This window comes from Bos taurus, chromosome 13, assembly GCF_002263795.3.
Source record: "Bos taurus isolate L1 Dominette 01449 registration number 42190680 breed Hereford chromosome 13, ARS-UCD2.0, whole genome shotgun sequence".
In the NCBI taxonomy this organism is placed as follows: domain Eukaryota; kingdom Metazoa; phylum Chordata; class Mammalia; order Artiodactyla; family Bovidae; genus Bos; species Bos taurus.
This window is the reverse complement of record NC_037340.1, coordinates 10,867,759-10,889,378: the sequence shown is the minus strand read 5'-3', so window position 1 is coordinate 10,889,378 and position 21,620 is coordinate 10,867,759. Positions and strand designations below refer to the sequence as shown.

The window sequence follows — 21,620 nt, the reverse complement described above, 5'->3', positions numbered from 1 at the left end:
GTTATAACCCACCTACACAGCATATTAAAAGCAGAGATATTACTTTGCCGACAAAGGTCTGTCTAGTCAAAGCTATGGTTTTTCCAGTAATCACGGATGGATATGTGAGTTGGACCATCAAGAAAGGCGAGCACCGAAGGATTGATGCTTTTGAACTGTGGTGTTGGCGAAGACTCTTGAGAGTCTCTGGGACTGCAAGGAGATCCAACCAGTCAATCCTAGAGGAAATCGGTTCTGAATATTCATGTGACTGATCCTGAAGCTGAAGCTCCAATACTTTGACCACCTGATGCGAAGAACTGACTCATTGGAAAAGACCCTGATGCTGGGAAAGATTGAAGGCATGAGGAGAAGGGGATGTCAGAGGATGAGATGGTTGGATGGCATCACTGACTCGATGGACATGAGTTTGAGCAGGCTCCAGGAGCTGGCGATGGACAGGGAAGCCTGGCTTGCTGCAGGCCATCGGTTTGCAGAGTTGGACACAACTGAGCAACTGAACTGACACATAAAATACTAAATGCTAATGAAACTTTTTTAAAGTGTGGCTATATTTACATTTTACTTTCTAAAGATGCTCTAATTTTCATCAGTGGTTCAAGATATTCCAGGTTTTGTTAAATCACATCTTACTAAAATAATCTTTGAAAAAAATCCCATGCAAACCCCACCTCTTTAAAAAAAAAAATCAACAAAGGAAAAAATGTATTCTTTGAGAAAGAACTGTTCTATAGAGACATAGTATTCATTCCTGGTGAAGAGAACAAACTGCAATATTAAAAATGATTCATTTTCTAAAATTTCACAGAAGGGTTTGGATTACAAGAGAAATTCAGAATTCTCAATCAAATCATTGCTAAAATTTCCAGACTCAAACAGATATTTGTGTACCAATGTTCATGGCAGCATTATTGACAATAGCCAGAAAGTGGAAAAACCCTGATTTCATTGACAGAGGAATAAAGAAACAAAATGTGGTCTATATAAAATATTGCTTTTCAACTGGATTCTCAGAATGTTTTAAATTAAAATCTTACTACAAAAATCATTAATTTTATGAATTCAGTCCACTTCTTCTATAAAGAGGAATTATGCTACCAGTAGCAAACAATATCTGTAAAAATACAATAAACTCTTTAATCAATGACATTTGTCACACTGTCAAAATATTGTCATATATTACTAGTAAAAAAATTAAAATTCTTCCTCAGTATGACAGAAATTAAGAAGCTGACTTACCAATCTTGTACTTAACAGGTTTTTCTGAAGGTGTTCAATTTTGCCCACTTGCTTTTTGACTGTAGTTTGTAACTCGGCATTTTCAATTTCAAGTCTAAAATGCAGATTTAAAATAATTATTCTCACATATGGTGTTTTGTTTTGTTTTTTTTTTTTTGGTTGTGGACCATTTTTAAAGTCTTTATTGAATTTACTACAACATTGCTTCTGTTTTATGTTTTGGATTTTTGGCTGTGAGTCACATGGGATCTTAGCTCCCCGACCAGGAATGAAACCCACATGCTCTGCCTTGGAAGGCAGAGTTTTAACCCCTGAACTCTCAAGGAAGTCCTTCACACACAGATTTTTAAAATACCACACTGTTTCTGAACAAACATCTGTAGTTCAATTATACAGGATCTTAGAATTTTGAAAAGTAAATGATTTGGCAACTGTACTGTTTTTCTAGTTGTGTTTTGTGGACAATTGGCTTCCCTGGTGGCTCAGACGGTAAAGAAACTGCCGGCAATGCAGGAGACCCAGGTTCGATCCCTGGGTCAGGAAGGTCCCCTGGACAATGAAATGGCAACCCACTCCAGGATTTTTGCCTGGAGAATTCCATGAACAGAGGACCCTGGTGGGCTATATCCATGGGGTCAGAAAGAGCTGGAAGCGACTGAGTGACTAACACTTCACTTTTCACTTGTGGATAATGTGCAAAATATGGAAATAATGGGGGAAAATATGCATCTCAAAACAGCTCAAAGCCGAAATGTCACCCAGCTTCACAGTGATGTATCTATTATCTGATTTAATTCTCGTCTTATACTGTTTATCTGCTCTATACTTAAGTTGTTTTCTGTGTTGCTTTACATCATACTTTTGGATGTGATCCTGTGTTTTTTCAGCACATCTCATGGCCTCTACATGTTGATCCTGTGCTTCTTGCAACTAAAAAGAGAAAAAAAGGAAAAACAACTGTTTTAACTACTGATAACCTAGCGAATCCGCCATCATCACTTTCTGTCTCTTTCATCTGCACATTGTTTACAGCTCTTTTCCTGCCATACGGCAGAGTTGAGTTGTTACAACAGACACCCTACAGTCCACAAACTGAAAATATTTACTGTTTGCCCTGTGTACGTTACTGACCTCTCCTCTAGCACTCAAATACATCATCATCCATACTTTAAAACAGATTTCCCAAATAATAGATAACGCCAACATATGGACTTTGAAAACCATCACCACACACAGCAGCTCACCTTCTTTTCCCTCCTCACTGAATCTGGTTACAGACACAGAAGGGGCCACCCTCCGGCCTTCCTGATATTAAGTTACTCAGACAAAAGATGCAGACTTGCTGTCCACGCCCTGCCCCTCCCGATAAACCTGCAGAGCTTCACCACCTCACAACCAGAAAGAAACGGGTGTGAATGTGCAGCAAGTGCTGGAAAATTCCACCCTGTGGAGCATGTTCCCTCTTTCTTTATTAGAGGCTTTGACTAACTTCAGAGATCTTCACATATTCTAACCAGTCCTCAGATCTTTCCAACAGGTTCCTATCCCAGCAAAAAAATGAGGCCATTCCCTTGTGGCTTATCTATTTTATATCTAGTAGTGTGTCTATGTTAATCCCAAACTCCTAATTTATCCCTCCTCCCCACCTTTGCCCTTGGCTAACCATAAGGACCTACTGGAGAACACAGGGAATTCTACTCAGTATTCTGTAGTCACCTACCTGGGAAAAGGAACTGAAAAGGAATGGATACATGTATAACTGAATTAGTTTGCTGTACATCTGAAACTAATACAAAATTATAAATCAACTATGCCCCAATATAAAAGAAAAATCAAATTTAACAAATGAGATTGCTCCCATGGCCCTCGAGGAGCCTTGATAACCTGGCCTCCACCTGCCTCTGGACCTCAGCCCCTACAGCCCTCTCCCTGACTCACTCCATTCCTGCTGCTCTCAAATCCTGCCACCCTTCATTTTTATTGGGCAATCTGGTATTCAGATGATAGTAATTGATCCTTAAAATAAGAATTATGAGCAAATTGTAAACATGTTCTAAGTTAATAGCATAAATAGCAGTGGGAAGATTAGAACAAGAAGAGTTTGGTTAAAGCTCATCACTTGAGTCCCAGATTATGATTAATGACAAGTATATTTAAATGACTTGCCAATGAATTATCAATTAGTGACAATTCTTTAAAGAATTGAGAGGCCATAAGAATAAATGATTCAAGACTGAAATGTTCTCCAAATTAATTCAAATTTACATGAATAAAATTAAAATTATACCAACAACTATGACAAAAAGGTATGACAAGCTACTGGAGCCAAAGTACTATATATAAGTGATACCATCTGGGAAACGTGCAATTGACTGTCAAGGTAATCCATGTAACCGAAGCTTAATTTCAGATTATTCATTTTAGGTTTGAGCATTTCTTTTGTCTGCTTCATCATTTTACCAACATGTGGTAACATAAAGATTAAAATTATTATCTTAATAGTAAAAGATTAAATTACTAATACCTGTCTATATTAAAAATTTAGAACTGAATCTCTTAACATTTCACAAGCGACACGATGTCTACACTCAAAGTGAAGCATCTCTTGGGTCTAATTTTTATTTGCTGGATACAAGGTGTGCTTTTAGGCTTGTTTAAAGACCATATATTCACAGCCTGTGTATTTTTTAATTCACCTGGATTCACCATTTAGCCAGGATCAAGAATCATTTTGAATTTTCTTTCAGGAAGTCTGAGAATTACTTCTTCTGGATACTTACTTCTCCTGCTCTCTCATCTTCATACTGACAAGGTCTCTCTTCTAAAGGATTCCACTCGTTGACTAACTCCTTGTCTTTTCCCATCACCATCAGACCTTGTTCCTCAATTTCAGCATGGACTTTCTTCATGATCTGCTGAATCTCGTCTTGGATGCCAATGACTGTCTTCTCTTTACTGTCGGCTCCATTTTGTGCATCACCCACCTGCTGTCGGAGCAACATGTTTTCACTCTGGAGTTGAGATAATCTCTCCTCTAAGGATTCCTGCTTTTTAAGGTATTCATTCACTTTGCCTTGTTTGTTCTGATACTTGTGTTCAATTTCCTGCTTTTGACACTCTGCTTGGCTTGGGTCTCTCTGGACACATTCTAACATCAAAGTCTTTTCTCTGAGATCATCTCTCGTCTGATGCAGCTTGATTTTTAGCTTATTGAATTGACTTTCCACTTCAGAAAGTTGCTGGGAAGCCATCTCACTGTTACTTCTCAGCTTAGTCACATCCAACTTCATTTGGTCCTGCAAGCATAACCTCTCGTCGTTTGCTTTCTGGAAGGCAAGCTCCAGGTCTCTTTGTGATGTCTGACCTTGATCATGATCGTGTGTGGCAGCAGCCAGTCTAGAACGGTAGGATTCCACTTCTGTTTCCAGTGCCTGTTTGCTTTGTTTATTGTTCTCCAGCTCAGATTTGAGCATTGTATTCTCAGCTATCAGGACATTAAGCTGACCAGTATACTGGAATATAGTCTCTGTTAATATTTCCTCTTTCGATTTCATTGCCTTTTGAAGATTTTCAATATCCTCAAAATATTTCTTCTCCTTTTCCTGCTTCTGATTTTTTACTGCGTCTATTTCCAGTCTTAGGCTGGCAATTTCATCCTGCAGCATGTGGTTTTTGTGTAACAGATCTTTTGCTTTTCTCCCACTACCAGAAACCTAAGTGAAACAAAGGAGACTTTTAGTTAGTACTCAATAAAATGACGTTTCATTATTTCCTCCAAAATGAAACACTAACCTGTATGTTTATACAGTGAAAAGATTGCAACAAGTGGCTCTCCAACCAGAAAAATAAGGTTTGATACAAACCTCAAACTTCATACAAGCAGAAACTTCCAAAGGTTCAAAAACTTAATTGAAGACAATGAATCCATGAAAGGAAAAAGAAATCCCAAGCGACTTTTCAAGAAGCTCAAAACTGAAAAGGCTTTTCTCTGAACCACAATGAACCCAGAAGGCTTACAATAAAAGATTTATAGATTTGACTACACTTAAAACTTGCATCTGATGTGGAATATTTATACAATGCAAAAGTACTAAGCCATGATAAAGAATGAAATAATGCTATTTGTATCAACAGAGATGGACCTAAACATTATCACACTATGGGAGGTAAGTCAGACAAAGACAAATCTTATATCATACTGCTTATGTGTGGAATCTAAAATGAACTTATTTCCAAAACAGAAAGAGACCCACAAACATAGAAAACAAACTTATGGTCACCATGGGGGAACGGAGGGAAGGGGAAGGGATAAATAGGGAGGTTGGGTTTAACATACACCATTATATATAGACAAGTGTACATAAAATAACCAATAAGGATCTACTGTACAACATTAGGAACTACACTTAATATTCTACAAGAAGGATCTGAAAAGGAATATGCATGTGTGATGTGTATGTATGCAAAGAGTCATGTCCAACTCTTTGCAACCTCACAGACTGTAGCCCGCCAGGCACCTCTGTCCATGGAATTTCCCAAGCAAGAATACTGGACAGGGCAGCCATTTCCTTCTCCAGGGGATCTTCCCAACCTAAGAATCGAACCCAGGTCTCCTGCTTTGCACGTGGATTCTTTACTGTCTGAGCCAGCAGCAAAGCCCCATTTATATAATACACACACATGTACATATATGTCTGAATCACTGTGCTGTATACCTGAAACTAACGCAATATTGTAAATCAACTGATTCGATAAACACCACCACTCGCTACCTTTAGAAACACTGCATCTAAAGCTCCTATACAGCTACTTCACAGCAAAAGCCTTAGCTCTCTCTATATATAAATAGACTATATTTTGTACAGAAATTGTTTTCTTGAGAATATGCTACCTCTCTAACATTTTAATAGGCAATTACAGACTTATGCCTTTTGACAACTGTACTAAGCACTTCTACAAACCTCAACTAACTCATTAGCTATAATGATTCTGGAAAGGAAGACGTTAAAACTATATAAGTAAGCTGTAGGCTTTTCACCAGGTCTTCTGACTCTGTTAGTCCTCTTACATCAAATCACAGTTACTTCTCTAGTACAAACATATCAATACAAAATAATCCTCCTATGTCATTCATGATATATACACTAATGGTAAATAAGGTAAAATTTAGAGAGCTCTTCTTAGAGAATCATGAGATTCTTTGCTGCTGCAATAACTTTCATTCTCTCTTCATGCTGTTTAAAATACTAAGATGGGGGAAATACAATGAGAAACACAATTATCACTAAATGTATACTATGGCATATGTTATCACTGTTTTCAAAAGTTCCTTGTACTGACACAGGACACTACACAGAGCAGAGGGTTCATTTTCTACAAGTACAAGAATGACTTCCAAAGTGTGGTCTCTGAACTGCCTATAGATTTCCTCCTTACCTTCAGTGGAAGTGATAAACTAACATAATCATCTATCAAGGAAGGGAAATCACTACCAAATACCAGAATACCTACTATTAGTAACAAGAGTTTTTGATTTTCATTCCCTTGTTGGGAGGGGGACTTTTAAAACTGTATTCTAAAACTTGTTAAAGTGTTCAAAAGTGTTTTTACAACTGATGTTGCAGCTTTTACAAACTGAAAAACTGTAAATGATGTGAAAGTGTCACTGACAGGATATTGGTTAAAGAAATGACAGTGGAGCCAAGAACGGACTCTGATTCAGACACTGAAGATGATGACGTGCATGGAGGGACAGACACGCTCACCCCAAAGCAGAGGGACTTGGTCGGGTAGCACAGTCGATGGGGGCGCACCCGTGGTCTGCCTGGACTAAACCACAATCAGGGTCCCGACTCCTTTGAGACAGTCCTGAAGGATCTGAGATCAATTCCTATGGAAAATATTGAAGGCCTCTCCTTGGACGAGGCCATTGTATGTCCCTACCTGACTGAGGTAGACAAATGGATTTGAATTACAAATAGTACTTTCCCCAGCTCTCCCTGAGAGGTTTTCGTTGTGGGAGATCTGCTGCTAGGACCTCAGGGACGGGACCCGGTCCGTGTCTGAGAGGGATATCGGCTGGGGGAGTGAATTCCTCTGCTTGAGATGCCACTCGACAACTCTTCAGAATGAAGGACAATCAATTTCGAGAGTGTTTGGTTTCTACCAATTGCTGGAAAAAAATCCCATGGGGAGCATTCCTGCACTTCTAGAGGATGCCAGTTAACACCTGTCCTTGAGGACTCCGCTGTGAGGGAGAACCCAGCTGGGAAAGCTGGAGCCAGCTCTGAGCTGTTCACAAGGCAGGTGGCCTGGAGGGCTGACAGGCACAGAGGGAGGGGGTCCACGACTCTCAGCCACCTGCCGGATTGAAGGCCAGAGGTAACTTGATGTAAAATTAGGCACCATCTTCCCTCCCCATGCCCCTTCTCTTCTAGACCTATTCACTCGCCAATGGTCCCTCAAAGCAGAAGGATCTGTCGCCTGAGGCGAGTGGAGAGCTTAGCCTCCAGTTTCTACACCAATCTCAACCCTGTGGTTTCTCAGTAACTATTGTGTGAGCTACTGATGTGACCTCTTCCTCTCTCTGCTCGAAAAACTGCACCCAGCATTTCAGGATTATAGAATTCTTATTTCTGGCCTTGTTACTTGGGGAATTTTGAATTTCTTTGCTTTTGTTTTTAAAAAGTAACCTAAAATTTCCTCTAACACTAAATAAATGGCACAATACTCAGTAAAATGGTACTTTTCCAACATAAAGGGGGACATTATAAATAATATTGATGATGTAGTGTTAGAAATTTGAAATTTTCACCACAGATTACTCTACCTGATTCCCATTATTTCTCACAGTCTTCAGTTCCTTTTTGAGTGTTTGGAGAGTGAATTCTAGTTGCTGTTTCATTTCAATTTCTTTCCTATATTCGTCTTGTTTTCTTCTTAACTCCTCCCTCATTTTTTCATATAACATATTAGAATTTCTTCTATTCCCTTCTTCTTGCTTTAAGGTGAATCTGAAAAATTTAGAGAGCTCTTCTTAGAAAATCATGGGATTATTCACTCTTGCTGCAATAAATTTTGTTCCCTCTTCACAATGTTTAAAATAATAAAAATGGGGGGAATACAATGAAAAACACTAAATAATGATCACTGTTTTCATACACAGGGTTAAGAATCAAATTGCATGAAACTTTGTTTTTATTTTGTCTTGAGAAAAATGGCTACTTCATACATCTGTGGGTGGGAATTTAAAGTAATATAAACTTTTTGAAGAACAGTTTAGAAATATAGATCACAAACATTTTGAAAACTTCTCATACTTTAACCAAATAAGACAATACTATTAAAGAATAATGTATTCAAAATATATTAAAAAGGCAGAAATGAATTGATAGAAAAGATGTTCCTTGCAGTATTAAATACAATACAGAAAAGTGAAAAACAACTGAAAGTTAATTTGGTAAATAACTAATGGGATTTCCATTATGGTGGACTCCTGTATGGTCATGAAAATGATGATTTGGAAAAATATACATTAAGTTATTAGACGCATTCACTGTTAAGAACCTGCTATATTATTTCCAAGAATTTCACACTCCACAATACATTTTCTCTCCTGTAAAATCCAAGAGGCTAAGTTAGTCCTTATAGAACACCTACATCTCTGCAGTATTAAACAAAACAACAGTTCAAGTATTTCTTTAAGAGCGAGATGTACAGTACCTCAAGCTGCTGAGGTCTTGTTCCCACATTGCTTTCTGATGCTCTAACTGTGATTTTACTTCTTTGCTTTCTGACAGCTCTTTTTGTAGCCCACGAACCTTACTTTTCATTTTGTGATTTTTCTCTCTAAGTAGTTCACAGTGGCTTCTTTGAAAAGCTACTAATCTTTCACAGGAAAAAACTGCATCCCAAATTTTCAACAAGCTACCAGAATCTGCATGATGAACAAAACAAAGATAGAAACAAACAAACAAAAAAATTATGTGAGTAATTTTTGAATATAAAGAACTGTGCCTTTCAGTTACTCATCCAGGCAATGAACAAATATTCTTTATAATGTGGAAGACATTATTCTAAGATCTGAAGATAAAACAGACGCCCCTGGCTCTTGTTTAGCTTGAAGTCTAGTACAAGAGAAAGACAAATCAAATGATTGTGACCTCACATAGATACTCTAAGAAAAGAGAGTTCTATGATCACATAACAGAACTTGACACAGACTGGGTCCAGGAAAGATTTCCCTGGGGAAGAGCTGTCAGACTGAGAAATGAAGGACGAGCAGGAAGTAGGGATCAGAGTAGGAGGAACAACCCTGTGGACAGTCTCCAGCTGCCATGTGTTTCTAACCAAGACAGAGTGAACAGCTACCGATTTACCTTCCTGAGTGGAGCGAGCAAAAACAACACCAACAAAATACATTAAACAATGATTTTCATGACAAAGGACTTCAGGGAATGAAGGACAATGATCCTGGAAACACACGAGGTTAGCCTAAGGAACGCCCCAGCTCACTGCCTGGAGAGAATTTCCAGGCCCCGACATGGGGAGAAGGGATGGCAGCTTAGTGCACCAGACTCCCCAAGTGGAGGTAATGAAGCTGAGAGTCTGGGGAAACCAACACGGGCAGAGATCACAGGTCAGAACCGTGGAGAGGAGAGAGTGGAACACAGGAAAAGGACCCCGGAGATCTGAGGAGGAGCCCCTCGGTATTTAGCAGAGGAACGAAGAGTGCACATGTGTGAGAAACCGCCTGAGACCAGGGAGAGACCGTCTGAAAAGACTACAGGAAACCATGCCTGGAGCTCACATGCTCCCAGGGATTCTATCTAGCCTCCTGAGCCAGGCTGGAAACACTCCTACCTACCAGCAGAATGAACAGGGTAGTCAGCAAGGTCTGGCCTCGAAGGCAGGAAATAATCAGCCCTAGCCCCAGGGCCCCTCTGGATGCACCTAATACATCATGAGAAGCAAGAGCACAGAAGGATCTCTGGAAAACTCTCAATATTTGGAAACTAAGTCACACAGATCTAAATAACCCTTGGATCAAAGAGGTAATGAAAAGAGAAAGTACAAAGTATTTGGAACTGAAAGAAAATGAAAATGTTAAGACCAGCAGACATTTTAGGGAACTGACAAGCTGATTCTAGAATTCATGTAGAAAGAAGGGTGAAAACTCAAACCAAATGGAACCACACAATTGTGACCTTTAACCACACAGCAAAGAGAGGCAACAGTTGGGCTTGAAGCAAGGGGGTAGCATGATGAGACCTGAATGTTTACAAATAGGCAATAATTACAGTTGCTGTGCAGACCGAGGTTCTGCCAGGTGGAGTGGCAGGGAAAGAAGTCCTGAGATTATTTCAGAGACTCTAGGAGGAAAATGATGCTGACCTGACCGTGGGTAGGGGCACAGGAAAGAAGAGTCAACAGAAGGTACAGTGAGTGAGAAGGATCATAGGCGTGTGGCTCAGAGTATACACTCACGTTCATGCCCTTTTAACGCAAAACAAACTTCTGGGATGCACAGCACCGTAGCATATCCCTGGCTCTAGAGCAGACTGACAAGGTGTGCATATATCACTCCTCTACACACAGACAGGCTTTCCGTTAACATTTACACTGCGGGCCTACCTTTACAGCCCCACGTCGAGAGGTTCTACTTCCAACGAGGAATTCGTAGAGTAAAGCCCATCGCCATCCTCAGAAACAGTCTCAGACGACTGAGTTAAGTCATCCAGGTCATTCACGTAATTAATTTGTTCTTTGACCTACACGTAAACAATACTGTTTCACAATGTCCTTAAAATATGTATAAATATACCAAGTGTACAGAGGTGATAAAACTGTACAAAACAAAAACAGACATTTCTTAAAAGAAGAGATTTTTATCAAAAGGATAACTTTATCAACAGTGTTTCTGAATGATGTGTTCAAAGTAAACTTCTCTACAACAAAGGAAGATTTTCTATTTTACCACTATTCCTTTGACAAAGTATTTTCGACAAGGATAATATTTTTGAAAGTTCATTTTTTTACTATACCTTCTTCTTTTCATACGGTGTTTTCCTTGCAGGCCTAAAAGAACAAATGATTCTTTTCAGGCTAGTATTAAATATTCAAAAATACAAACAATACCTAAACTTTTTCATATAAACTCTTTGCATTGGCAAGTAATTGTCTATAAAGGATGCAGAAATAAATAAGAGCAGCATTAAAGGACACAGAAAATATATCCGTAATATTAATAAAGTATTAAAGTTAGATCCAAGGAAAAGCAAAAACATAAAGTTACTTGCGTTGTATGATAGGAAACTATACCAGTGTTTTTGCACCTGTCCTTTTCCATAAGAGCTAACTTTTATGGCAATACAACCTATCTGGGAGGTATTCCTTCAGTCCTTCTAAGAAAGAAACCCATTTGAATAACCAAGCTATTAGCTTTTGAGGACGTCCTATGCATCAGCCATGCATTATTAGAAGCACTTGCCATGTCCTAAAGGCATTTTCATCCCCACAGTCATTCTGGGAGATGGGTACAGGAAGAAATGGAGCACACAAAGGCTGAGGAACGTGCCCAGGCCCACTCAGCATGTCACAAACAGACCCAGAATTCAAACCCAGGAAGTCTGGCTTCAACACGGCTCTTCCAAAATATGCTGAGAAAGTAATATTGAAAAGCCTTTTTAAGTAATATGATAGCAAATGAATCTATAGGATTATTTCAGATCTAGTTATAGCTATAAATAATGATTTCTGAATCTTAAAACATTTCTCAAAAATTAAAGACTTCAGAGGTAGGCAAGCCTGCAAATCTACTGTCAATACAGTTTTGTTTTCTGTAAAGAAATTCATCAATAGGCCTTCATTCACCCATTCTGCTGATTCTTCATGCATCTGACATACATGTATTGAGCACACAATACGTGTTAATGACATGCTTAGTAAAGGAAGCACGGGTTCTGTCATTTAGATCTTTGTCGTGCAAAAGGAATAATTTGTGAAAGACTGCTAATAATGTTTTCTATTGAATATAAACAAAATCTTCCCCTTTTCCCTGGAATCTATAAACAACTATGAAGTTAATATGATGTGATGTTTCAGAGCACCTTACAAAATCATAGCTACTCACCATGTTACTATCAACTAGAATCATCAAGGAATGACCATATCCTATTCAGTATAGCCTAAGTGTGTGTAAATTCACAATTATGTAATTTTTGAAAATCCATATATGATAGAATTAACTTAAGCAATCATCTGCATATTCCATTACATAGGAATACTACACTTGGAACCAATGAACAAGCCCTTACCATAAAACTATACATGAACAGAAGTATTACATACAATTAGTTTACTGTAGTAGTTTAAAGATAATGTCATACAATCAATAAGCTTTCTAGTATTGGAAAAGCAAACAAGACTAAACTAAATAACACGCCCTCTGCTGGCTCATTTCCAAGAGCATACATACTCGAGAAGCTACCTTCTTAACATAAAACAAGAAACACCTGTGAACTCCACATTCCTCTTCAGTTACCATCCAGTTCTTCATTGCCTGTCCCAATAATATTCCCTACTGAATGTTTTCGTGTATTCGTTACAGTCCAGCTTCCAAGGGGACTATTTACTGAAATGACTTCCGGCCAAAGGCACTGGTCCTCACCTCAACCTTTCAGCAGTGTTCGTCCACTAGAGTTGAGCAATCTCTTGTCTTGGCCTGAGCACTGTATAATGCTGCTGTATTTCCAGAAGAAGTATTCAGTGCTAACATTTCTTCCCCTATGAACAAGGAATCGGGAGAATGTACCTGTCATCACCCTGATCCACTTCCCTTAAAATGCCATCATCATTCACGTGCAGCAGACCACCAGTCAGTGAATCGGTCTTTTCAAATTTTGGTGCAATCACACGTTCTTCCGGTGTCCATTTGTCATCGTTCTTTTTCTTTACTCCCTTCCTGTGCACAGCAGGATCGCTACTTTAAAAAGTCCACAAAAAAGCCAATGTTTTCTAATAATTCAACTGATAAAGAATAAAAAAACAATTCTTATAAAATTCCAACTCTTACCCATCTTATTAATTCACAAAACAGTTATAGAGTACCAACCATATGCAAGAAAACAAATTCCTCCTTCAAACACAGATATGATTATGATACAATATGATATATAAAAGTTGACATATGAAAGTGATAAGTGAAATAAGGAAGGGTTTGCAGAAGAAGTGAAGAGAGGAGATCATGAGAAACAGAAAAGGGAGAAAATCATTCTACTTGGAGATTCGAGTGTGAGCACAAACATCAGGCACAGGGCATCTGGGTTGTTTCCGAGGAACCTGGAAGGAAGAGCACAAAATACATGGAAGAAAGGAGAGAGATGCATCTGGAAAGACACTGAGAAGAACCTCAAGGGCTACACTGCAAACCTGGAGTCCCCTGGCTAAGCGCCTTGACTCTTAGACATGGGAGCCATAAGTAGATTTACACTATATTTTTTATTTTGCTACTAAATATAATAGTGGTGAATTTAGGGATTTCCCTGGTGGTCCAGTGCTTAGGAGTCCACCTGCCAATAAAGGGGGCAGGCGTTCCAGTCCTGGTCAGGGGAGATCCCGCATGCCATGGGGCAACTAAACCATGCTCCACGGCTACTGAGGCCAGCACCCCAGAGCCCACGCTCAGCATCAAGAGAAGCCACCACACTGAGAAGCCCAAGCACTGCAGCGGCAAAGACCCAGGGCAGCCAAAAATAAATGAAAAAGAGAATTCACAGAAAAAAGCCACACTTAATTTAGGTGGTATTTTAAGTGACATGAGGCACATATACCATGAAAGAAGAAACCAAGGAAATATTTGGCCAGGGGAGGAGAGCTCACTTTTAAACCACCCGCATGATGCGGCGACAGCAGCCTCACGGCTGAAAGACCGACGCCTCATGGGGTCTCCCGCCACCATCAGCAATCTGGCCTCCTCCATGGACACACTCAAAGTGCTAGGAGAGAAAAGCCTGCCAGCCAAGGGACTCTTTCCAGAAAAGCTGTCTTTCAGAAATGAAAGAAATAAAAACTGTCCCAGACAAAGCAAACCTGAGGAGTTCATCACCACTAGTCCCGCCTCATGAGAAACGCTGAGAGGAGCCCTCAGACTGAAATGAAAGGATGCTCATTAGTGACAAAACACATTTAAATATACAACACACTGAGTAAGGCAAATATGCAGTCAAATTCAGAATACTCTAATATGTACCATGGTGGCATGTTAACAAAGGAACTCTAGTAATAAGGCTAAAGGACAAGAGTATTAAAAATAACCGTATCTCTAGTAAAATATAAAATCTGTACATCACAAACATTAGCTCAAGTTAGAAATTATTTTATAGGAACATAAGAAGGGATGTGCTGTTAAATACTGATACAGGATTACCTATCAGAACCCTCATTCTGCATAGCAGGAAACTCCTGGTTGCTGTTTCCTCCACGCTTTCTCTGCTGAAACGATCCACTCTCATCAGCAGCATCGCATACGTTCTCTGATACTTCCACTTCACTGCTTTTGTGCTTCTTTTCTTCTTCAACCTTTAATGGAAGTTTGACACTAAGAATAATTGCTGTGTATTGATTATAAAGATCTTTGTTTTCAATTTTATTATTTGACTCAGTGCTCGCCCTGAACTTAAGTGATAAAAATATTTTTGTGTTTATTTTAATTTTATCACTTACAAGTCACTGAAATCTTTGTAAAATCTGCTCCTTTCTGTTTGAGGAAAAGAATCAAAATTCCCAGAATTTCAAAAATGGCATTCTTAATAAGATGCAATTATTTATATTCAGTCTTCCCCATCTGACTGGCAGAGACAGAGAAATAAAAAGACAAAGACACAAAATCTGTGCTCTTTGGTCTTTACCACCTGGATTTTCCATTAAACAGCCGGATGGAGAGGATGTGACACCTTCGCGCCTCAGAAAGGAAACATTCTTCTCTCTGCACTAAAGCTATTCTTTCCCCTCGGCCTTTTACAATTCTTTTTTCACTTGGATCCGGGAGATAGCAAAAAAGTGATGGTGTTCACTACATTAAATGAACCAGAGTTTACCAAAACACAAGGAGCAGAATGAAACTGAGGAGTTGTTAGTTAGTGTGGAATTCTGGAATATAACTAATGCTTCCAAATTCCACATGCAATAACCGTCAAACCTTACAACTAGAGGGTATAGATATAATTACCTAGTAGAGAAGGAAATAGCAACCCACTCGAGTGTTCTTGCCTGGAGAATCCTAGGGATGGGGGAGCCTGGTGGGCTGCCATCTATGGGGTTGCACAGAGTCAGACACGACTGAAGTGATTTAGCAGTAGCAGCAGCAGCATTGCCCCACTATTTACCAAAAACAGCAATAAAGTCAAAAAATGTTCAAGGTTTTGTTTAAGGCCCCTAAACTGGCACTCCCTAGCATTTTATGGCACCAAAAGAGATGATACAATTCTGGAACATTGAATGTTATGTATTACCAAATGAATTCATCAGATTAATCAGGTAAGTTAAAAGCATGACTTTGGCACAGTAACTCAATGCCTTAGTTGTGGGTAGGGATCATCTCCGTTTTTTTTTTTTTTTTAAACAGGAGAACACATAGAGTTGTTTTTGTTTTGTCTTTTTGTCTGTTGTTCAAACTCAGTCAAAGCACCTCTTACACAAAAGAGCAAAAACAATTTTTCAAAACCTATTACTGAAGAAGAAAAATCTCACAGCATCTCAGAACTCAGTCTTCTCCTTTGTAGGTAAACACTTAATTTTTTTTTTTTTTCCTTTTTTGCTCAGGGTTTATACTACCTATGGGCTGCCCTGGTGGCTCAAACATTAAAGAGTCCACCTTCAATGTGGGAGACCTGGGTTTGATCCCTGGGTTAGGAAGATCCCCTGGAGAAGGGAACAGCTAGCTACTCTGGTATTCTTTCTGGCCTGGGGAATTCCATGGACAGAGGAGCCTGGCAGGCTATAGTCCAAGGGTTCGCAAAGAGTTGGACCTGACTGAGCAACTTTCACACACACACACACACACAACCTATGTAACAAAATCACACATGTCAAAACTTCTACATTTTAGTAAACAACATAATGGAAAGGTCTGTCTCAAAAGAAACATTTGAGAGTGCTGATTAAAGCAATGTGGGAGCACATGTGTTTGTTATCAAAAAGATCCTGAAGTGGCCATGCTGGAAATCTAAGTGCCCAGCGATTTCGGAAAGCAGAGATCACATGTATTCAACCACAATGAAGAGATTAGAGGGAACACATGTTCATGTCCCATCTCTCAGTGAGTGCTTTCTTCCCATTCTATGGAAATATAACATATTTAACCCAACAGAGTTAAAGGGGAAAAAAGGCGCAAAACCCTAGCTGATTATTCTTCTTAAGCAATTTCCTTGGTGCTTATTCTGGCTCAGAAGACCACGTGGTACATAGCTAAATGAGTTTCCCAGTCCATATGAAGACTGCTGCTACTGCTAAGTCGCTTCAGTCATGTCCGACTCTGTGTGACCCCATAGACGGCAGCCACCAAGCTCCCCCGTCCCTGGGATTCTCCAGGCAAGAACACTGGAGTGGGTTGCCATTTCCTTCTCCAATGCATGAAAGTGAAAAGTGAAAGGGAAGTCGCTCAGTCATGTCTGACTCTTAGCGACCCCATGGACTGCAGCCTACCAGGCTCCTCTGTCCATGGGATTTTCCAGGCAACAGTACTGGAGTGGGGTGCCATTGCCTTCTCCGATATGAAGACTGATGGAGAACAATTAGATATTAGAATTGACTGAAGGACAAAAGCCATGAAAATAGTTTCCTGAATTCCTGTTATTGAGATAATAATCGATTTCTACACAATTACCTCTTTGGATGACCCCACTTTATTTGTTAGTAGAAAATCAAAAGGGGCCACATCATCAAGAAAGAGAAAAACCAAAACAAGAATAAATGAGCCTGCATCTCTTTTGGAAGTTGAATTTTCTCTTTTTCCAGAGCCAGCAACTCTACTTGTAACATGTCTATTTCCTTCTTAAACCTCTGTATATCCTTCTCTAATCCTTCATTTACATACATTTCAGATGCACCATGACTATTAGGTGGAGAAGAATTCCCATTTTCTAATTCGGGTTCCATGCTTTTATTGTCACTAGCGCTGCAATTATCCGCATGCAGTGGCTTCTGGAACCAGTCCTGTATTGCTTTATTTTTCAGATCAGCATTTTAACAACAGCAAGGGGAACGTGAATTTTTATTTGAATTATATGTTTCACCTTACCAGAGTAGACAAGCCACAGACTAGACTGACATGCCTGTCCCGTGTCTAATTTCTGATTAGTGGGATCTTGCCTCATATTTTGTGACATTTGCATATCAATCTCTTGGTCTTTCACTTCGAATGTAACTACTGGCTCCCCTACTTTTTTATTTTCTGTATCATTATAAAAACTCTGCTCAATTTTCATAAACACATGTTCAATGTCTAGTTGATAATTTTCAAAGTCTACTTTATTTTCAGGGAAATGAAGCTTTGAAGATGAACGACAAGTCTATCCAAGGGACCCAGAGTTTACAGACCACAGAAAAACATTTTTGAGACTGGGTTCTTTTTGTTCAGGAAATGCTTGGAATACTAGAGAGACAGATACTCCAAATGCATCTTTTTCCTCACAATCAGGTATATTATTTGTGAGATTAGGAGATATTTCCTTTTGGTTTGTTCCTTCTTAAGGCTTATCACATAGTGGATCTTCCTCATGAGAAGCAGTAATTTGGTATTCCTCACAAAATTTCACTGAACTTCCACTTTAACTCATTTGTGATGGGTTTTAACTTATCTTTCCATTCTAATTTGCCTTGTTTGATACACTTTTTCTTATACAGCACTACACCAGAAATTGAAATTTACAGTTTTACATACCTGTGCATGGTTATTCTCATCTTCATCAAGTTTTTCTTGTTTTTCCTCTGTTATCATTTCCAAGTCTAGTTCTCTTGACAGATCTGCATGTTTAGTTAAAATTACTTAGAATGTTTAGATAAAAGACATAATCCTCATTTAAAACATAGATCTAAAATATTGTATGGAATGACAGATTAAATCAATCTTAATCTTCAGCTGAATATTTACTTCTTTAAGAACTACTTCCAATGACCTAAAAAATTCCACAAACCATTTGGGAAATACCAGATGTCACCAGGTTACAGGCACACAAACAGCTCAAAGATTCAGTCACAGATTGATCCAAACATCAGTGAACAAAACAATCAGAAACCAAACAAAATACAGGACAGACATATAAAGTCACCATATATTCTCTTCTCTACTTCATAACAGACCTTTTTAACAATGTGCCAAGCATCAACTGCAACATTATTCATGGTTTACAAAATTCCTCTTACTTTTTAGCTTTTATCAGTTCCTTCATCTGAAAGGCTTCCCTCTACTCTTCTGACAAATTACTTTTCATCTTTTAACGCTCAACCTGCTTTGTGAAGTTGTCTTTAATTACTGCCATCTTTCCCCTGATAAAGAGGTATGCCTTTCCTTGTAGCTACCTTAGTACTTTAAAGATTTTTCTAGTGTATCTTTCTAGATTTTCCTACTGATAGATATAGATCTGGACTGTAAATTATTTCTTTACATGTCTCTCCTCTTGGCTCCTAGACTGCAGAGGACAAGCTCTTAAAAGTCACCTCAGTATATACAGCATTTTTTTTAATTTATTTTTTTATTGAAGGATAACTGCTTTACAGAATTTTGTTGTTTTCTGCCAAACCCCAACATGAATGAGCCATAGGTACACATATATCACCCCTTTTGAACCTCCTTCTCATCTCCCTCCCCATCCCACCCCTCTAGGTTGATACAGAGCCCCAGTTTCTCTTATTCGATCATTATTTCTCAGGTTTCCGCTCAGTACTAGACACCGGAGTTTAACGAAAAATGTAGAAAAAGGTGTCAGGGATGGCTTTTCTAGAGATAATGCCTGAGTGCAGACTTACACAGTTCAAGGGAACAGAGGGCACGAGAGGGAGAGCATTTCAGGCTGTAGCAAGATGGGGAGAGAAGCACACACACTACAGGGTAGATATCTGTCCAAAGTGAAGGGATGGGACTGACGAAGGTCATGGCATCCGGTCCCATCACTTCGTGGCAAAGAGATAGGAAACAATGAGAACAGAAACAGACTTTATTCTCTTGGGCTCCAAAAGAAATGCAGATGGTGACTGCAGTCGTGAAATTAAAGGACACTTGCTCATTGGAAGAAAAGGTATGACAAACTTAGCGTATCAAAAAGCAGAGACGTTACTTTGCAGACAAAGGTCCGTCTAGTCAAAGCAAAGGCTTTTACAGTAGTCATGTATGGATGTGAGAGTTGGACCAAAAAGAAGACTGAGCACCGAAGAACTGATGCTTTTCAACTGTGGTGTTCGAAAAGACTCATGACAGTCCCTTGGACCGCAAGGAGATCCAACCAGTCAATCCTAAACAAAATCAGTTCTGAACATTCATTGGAAAGACTGACACTGGCACTGAAGCTCCAGTACTTTGGCCACTGGATTCGAAGAGCTGACTCATTAGAAACCTGGTGCTGGGAAAGGTTGAAGTCGGGAGGAAAGGGGGATGACAGAGGATGAGATGTTTGGATGGCATCACCGACTCCATGAACGTGAGTTGAGCAAGTGCTGGGAGATGGTGAAGGACAGGGAAGCCTGGTGTGCTGCGGTCCATGGGGCTGCATAGAATCAGACAGGACTGAGCGACTGAACAACAACAGGGACAAGTGACGAGGGCGCCAGCAGCAGTTCAGAATTCTAGAGCAAAGGACTGAAAGGGCTAGAGACAGAGGGTCAGGCAGAAGTCAGACTGTGAGAGCATCAGCGGTGCTTTAAGAGGTCTAGACATTAACGTGACTCAGAGTGCCTCATGGTCACGTGTGCTTTTGAGATTGGTGACTCTAAACACCATGGGAGGGAGGAATCTGAAGGGCATACGAATAACCGGAGGAAGACGAATCTGAAGGCATTAATACTGGGAACAAAAAGGTGACACAGGCCTGAACTGAGGGAGTGTTTACAGAAATATTTAGGATATAAAACTTTCAGGGTACAGTATAGAATAAATCTTTAAGAAACCAATGAATGTACAAATCCAGGGACCCTGAAGGAGTAGGTACTGCTCGTTGTTTTATAAAATGTATTGACTGAGAAGAAAATGATCAACATGAACTGACTGAAGTGGCTTCTATCTATTTTGTAGTTTTCCTATTTCACATCATCCAGTGTTGAAGGGACTCGTGTAGGCATTTTATTTGAATTTGTTTTTCCCGGACCTACCAAGCTCATGGAAAAACAAGAGCAAAGACTCAGTTGTATAGATTAAAAGAAAAATAGACAAACAGGTTGAGTTTAGAGCCTGTAGTCACTATTCTAGGAGATAACTGAGAATATTCTGTAAATGCAAGGTGAGGATAGAAAAGACAAAAGCACAGGAATGAAAAAACAAACAGTGGATGATTTCTTACCATAGCCCTGACCGTATGACTGATTAAGGGTGCTAAATTAATTAGTATTTATGGACAACACATTATTAGATGTGGTTACTCCATAGACTGGGCGTCCTAGTAGAATCAGAATTGACTTGCTATATACTGCTTTTCAATGATACAGCACTCCTTTATACCAACCTCCCTTGTGAACTCTTAATTCATTACAAATACTAAAACAAGTCGATATACTATGTGGACACAGCTGAGAAGGAGGTACTAGGTAGCAAATTTCCCATGACTCCCATTCCCACTGGGAAAGCCAATTCTAAAAAATACAAAGTCACAGAAAACACAAGAAATATTTTAGTATTTGGTATCAGAGTTGCTTTTGCAGTTATACTGAATATAATCATAACTAATGCTTATGAATTGACAGCCATATAAAACATTGCTATGAAGTCCCATTTTGAGAAGGCAGTCTCTAGATGGCTACCTAGTCTCCCAACTAGTCCCAGAGTTCTAAACATAATCCTGCTACCCACTCTCAGGTATATGCTAAATACCAGCCTGAACGAACTTACTTTTTCCTAACTCTCTTTGTTATTTATTGTATTACTATGGTCAGAGGGAGAATGCAAACACTTTGCTAAGAGGTACTGATTGGCTGCAGGTTGCATAAAAGGAGTCAGCACAAGGTAGACTTTGCCACAAAATCTAATTTGGAACCATCAGAAGGACGATAAGGCTGTGCCCAGGTGGCCCAAAGCTGAGTGTTCTGGGCTTCTGCATTACCTTCTTTGCTTCCTGTTTCCTGGCAGCTCCAACTTGCATAGCTGACTGAGTAATTCCCTACCGGGAACACCACTGCAG

The 21,620-nt window shown here is 39.4% G+C and overlaps 2 protein-coding genes across 2 annotated transcripts in view; one reads left to right on the top strand and one right to left on the bottom strand.

Moving 5' to 3' along the window:
* LOC513969 (ankyrin repeat domain-containing protein 26) overlaps positions 1-21,620 on the bottom strand; it is a 79,858-nt gene that overhangs the window by 11,160 nt on the left and 47,078 nt on the right. The window contains 10 exon segments of the mRNA XM_059892862.1: positions 1,240-1,333; positions 2,099-2,169; positions 4,020-4,952; positions 8,069-8,252; positions 8,962-9,255; positions 10,879-11,009; positions 11,283-11,316; positions 13,052-13,222; positions 14,666-14,817; positions 18,179-18,261. Coding sequence (XP_059748845.1) covers positions 1,240-1,333; positions 2,099-2,169; positions 4,020-4,952; positions 8,069-8,252; positions 8,962-9,255; positions 10,879-11,009; positions 11,283-11,316; positions 13,052-13,222; positions 14,666-14,817; positions 18,179-18,261 — 2,147 coding nt within the window.
* Positions 1-21,620, top strand: part of LOC132346864 (uncharacterized) — a 186,561-nt gene that overhangs the window by 139,204 nt on the left and 25,737 nt on the right. The window lies entirely within an intron of this gene.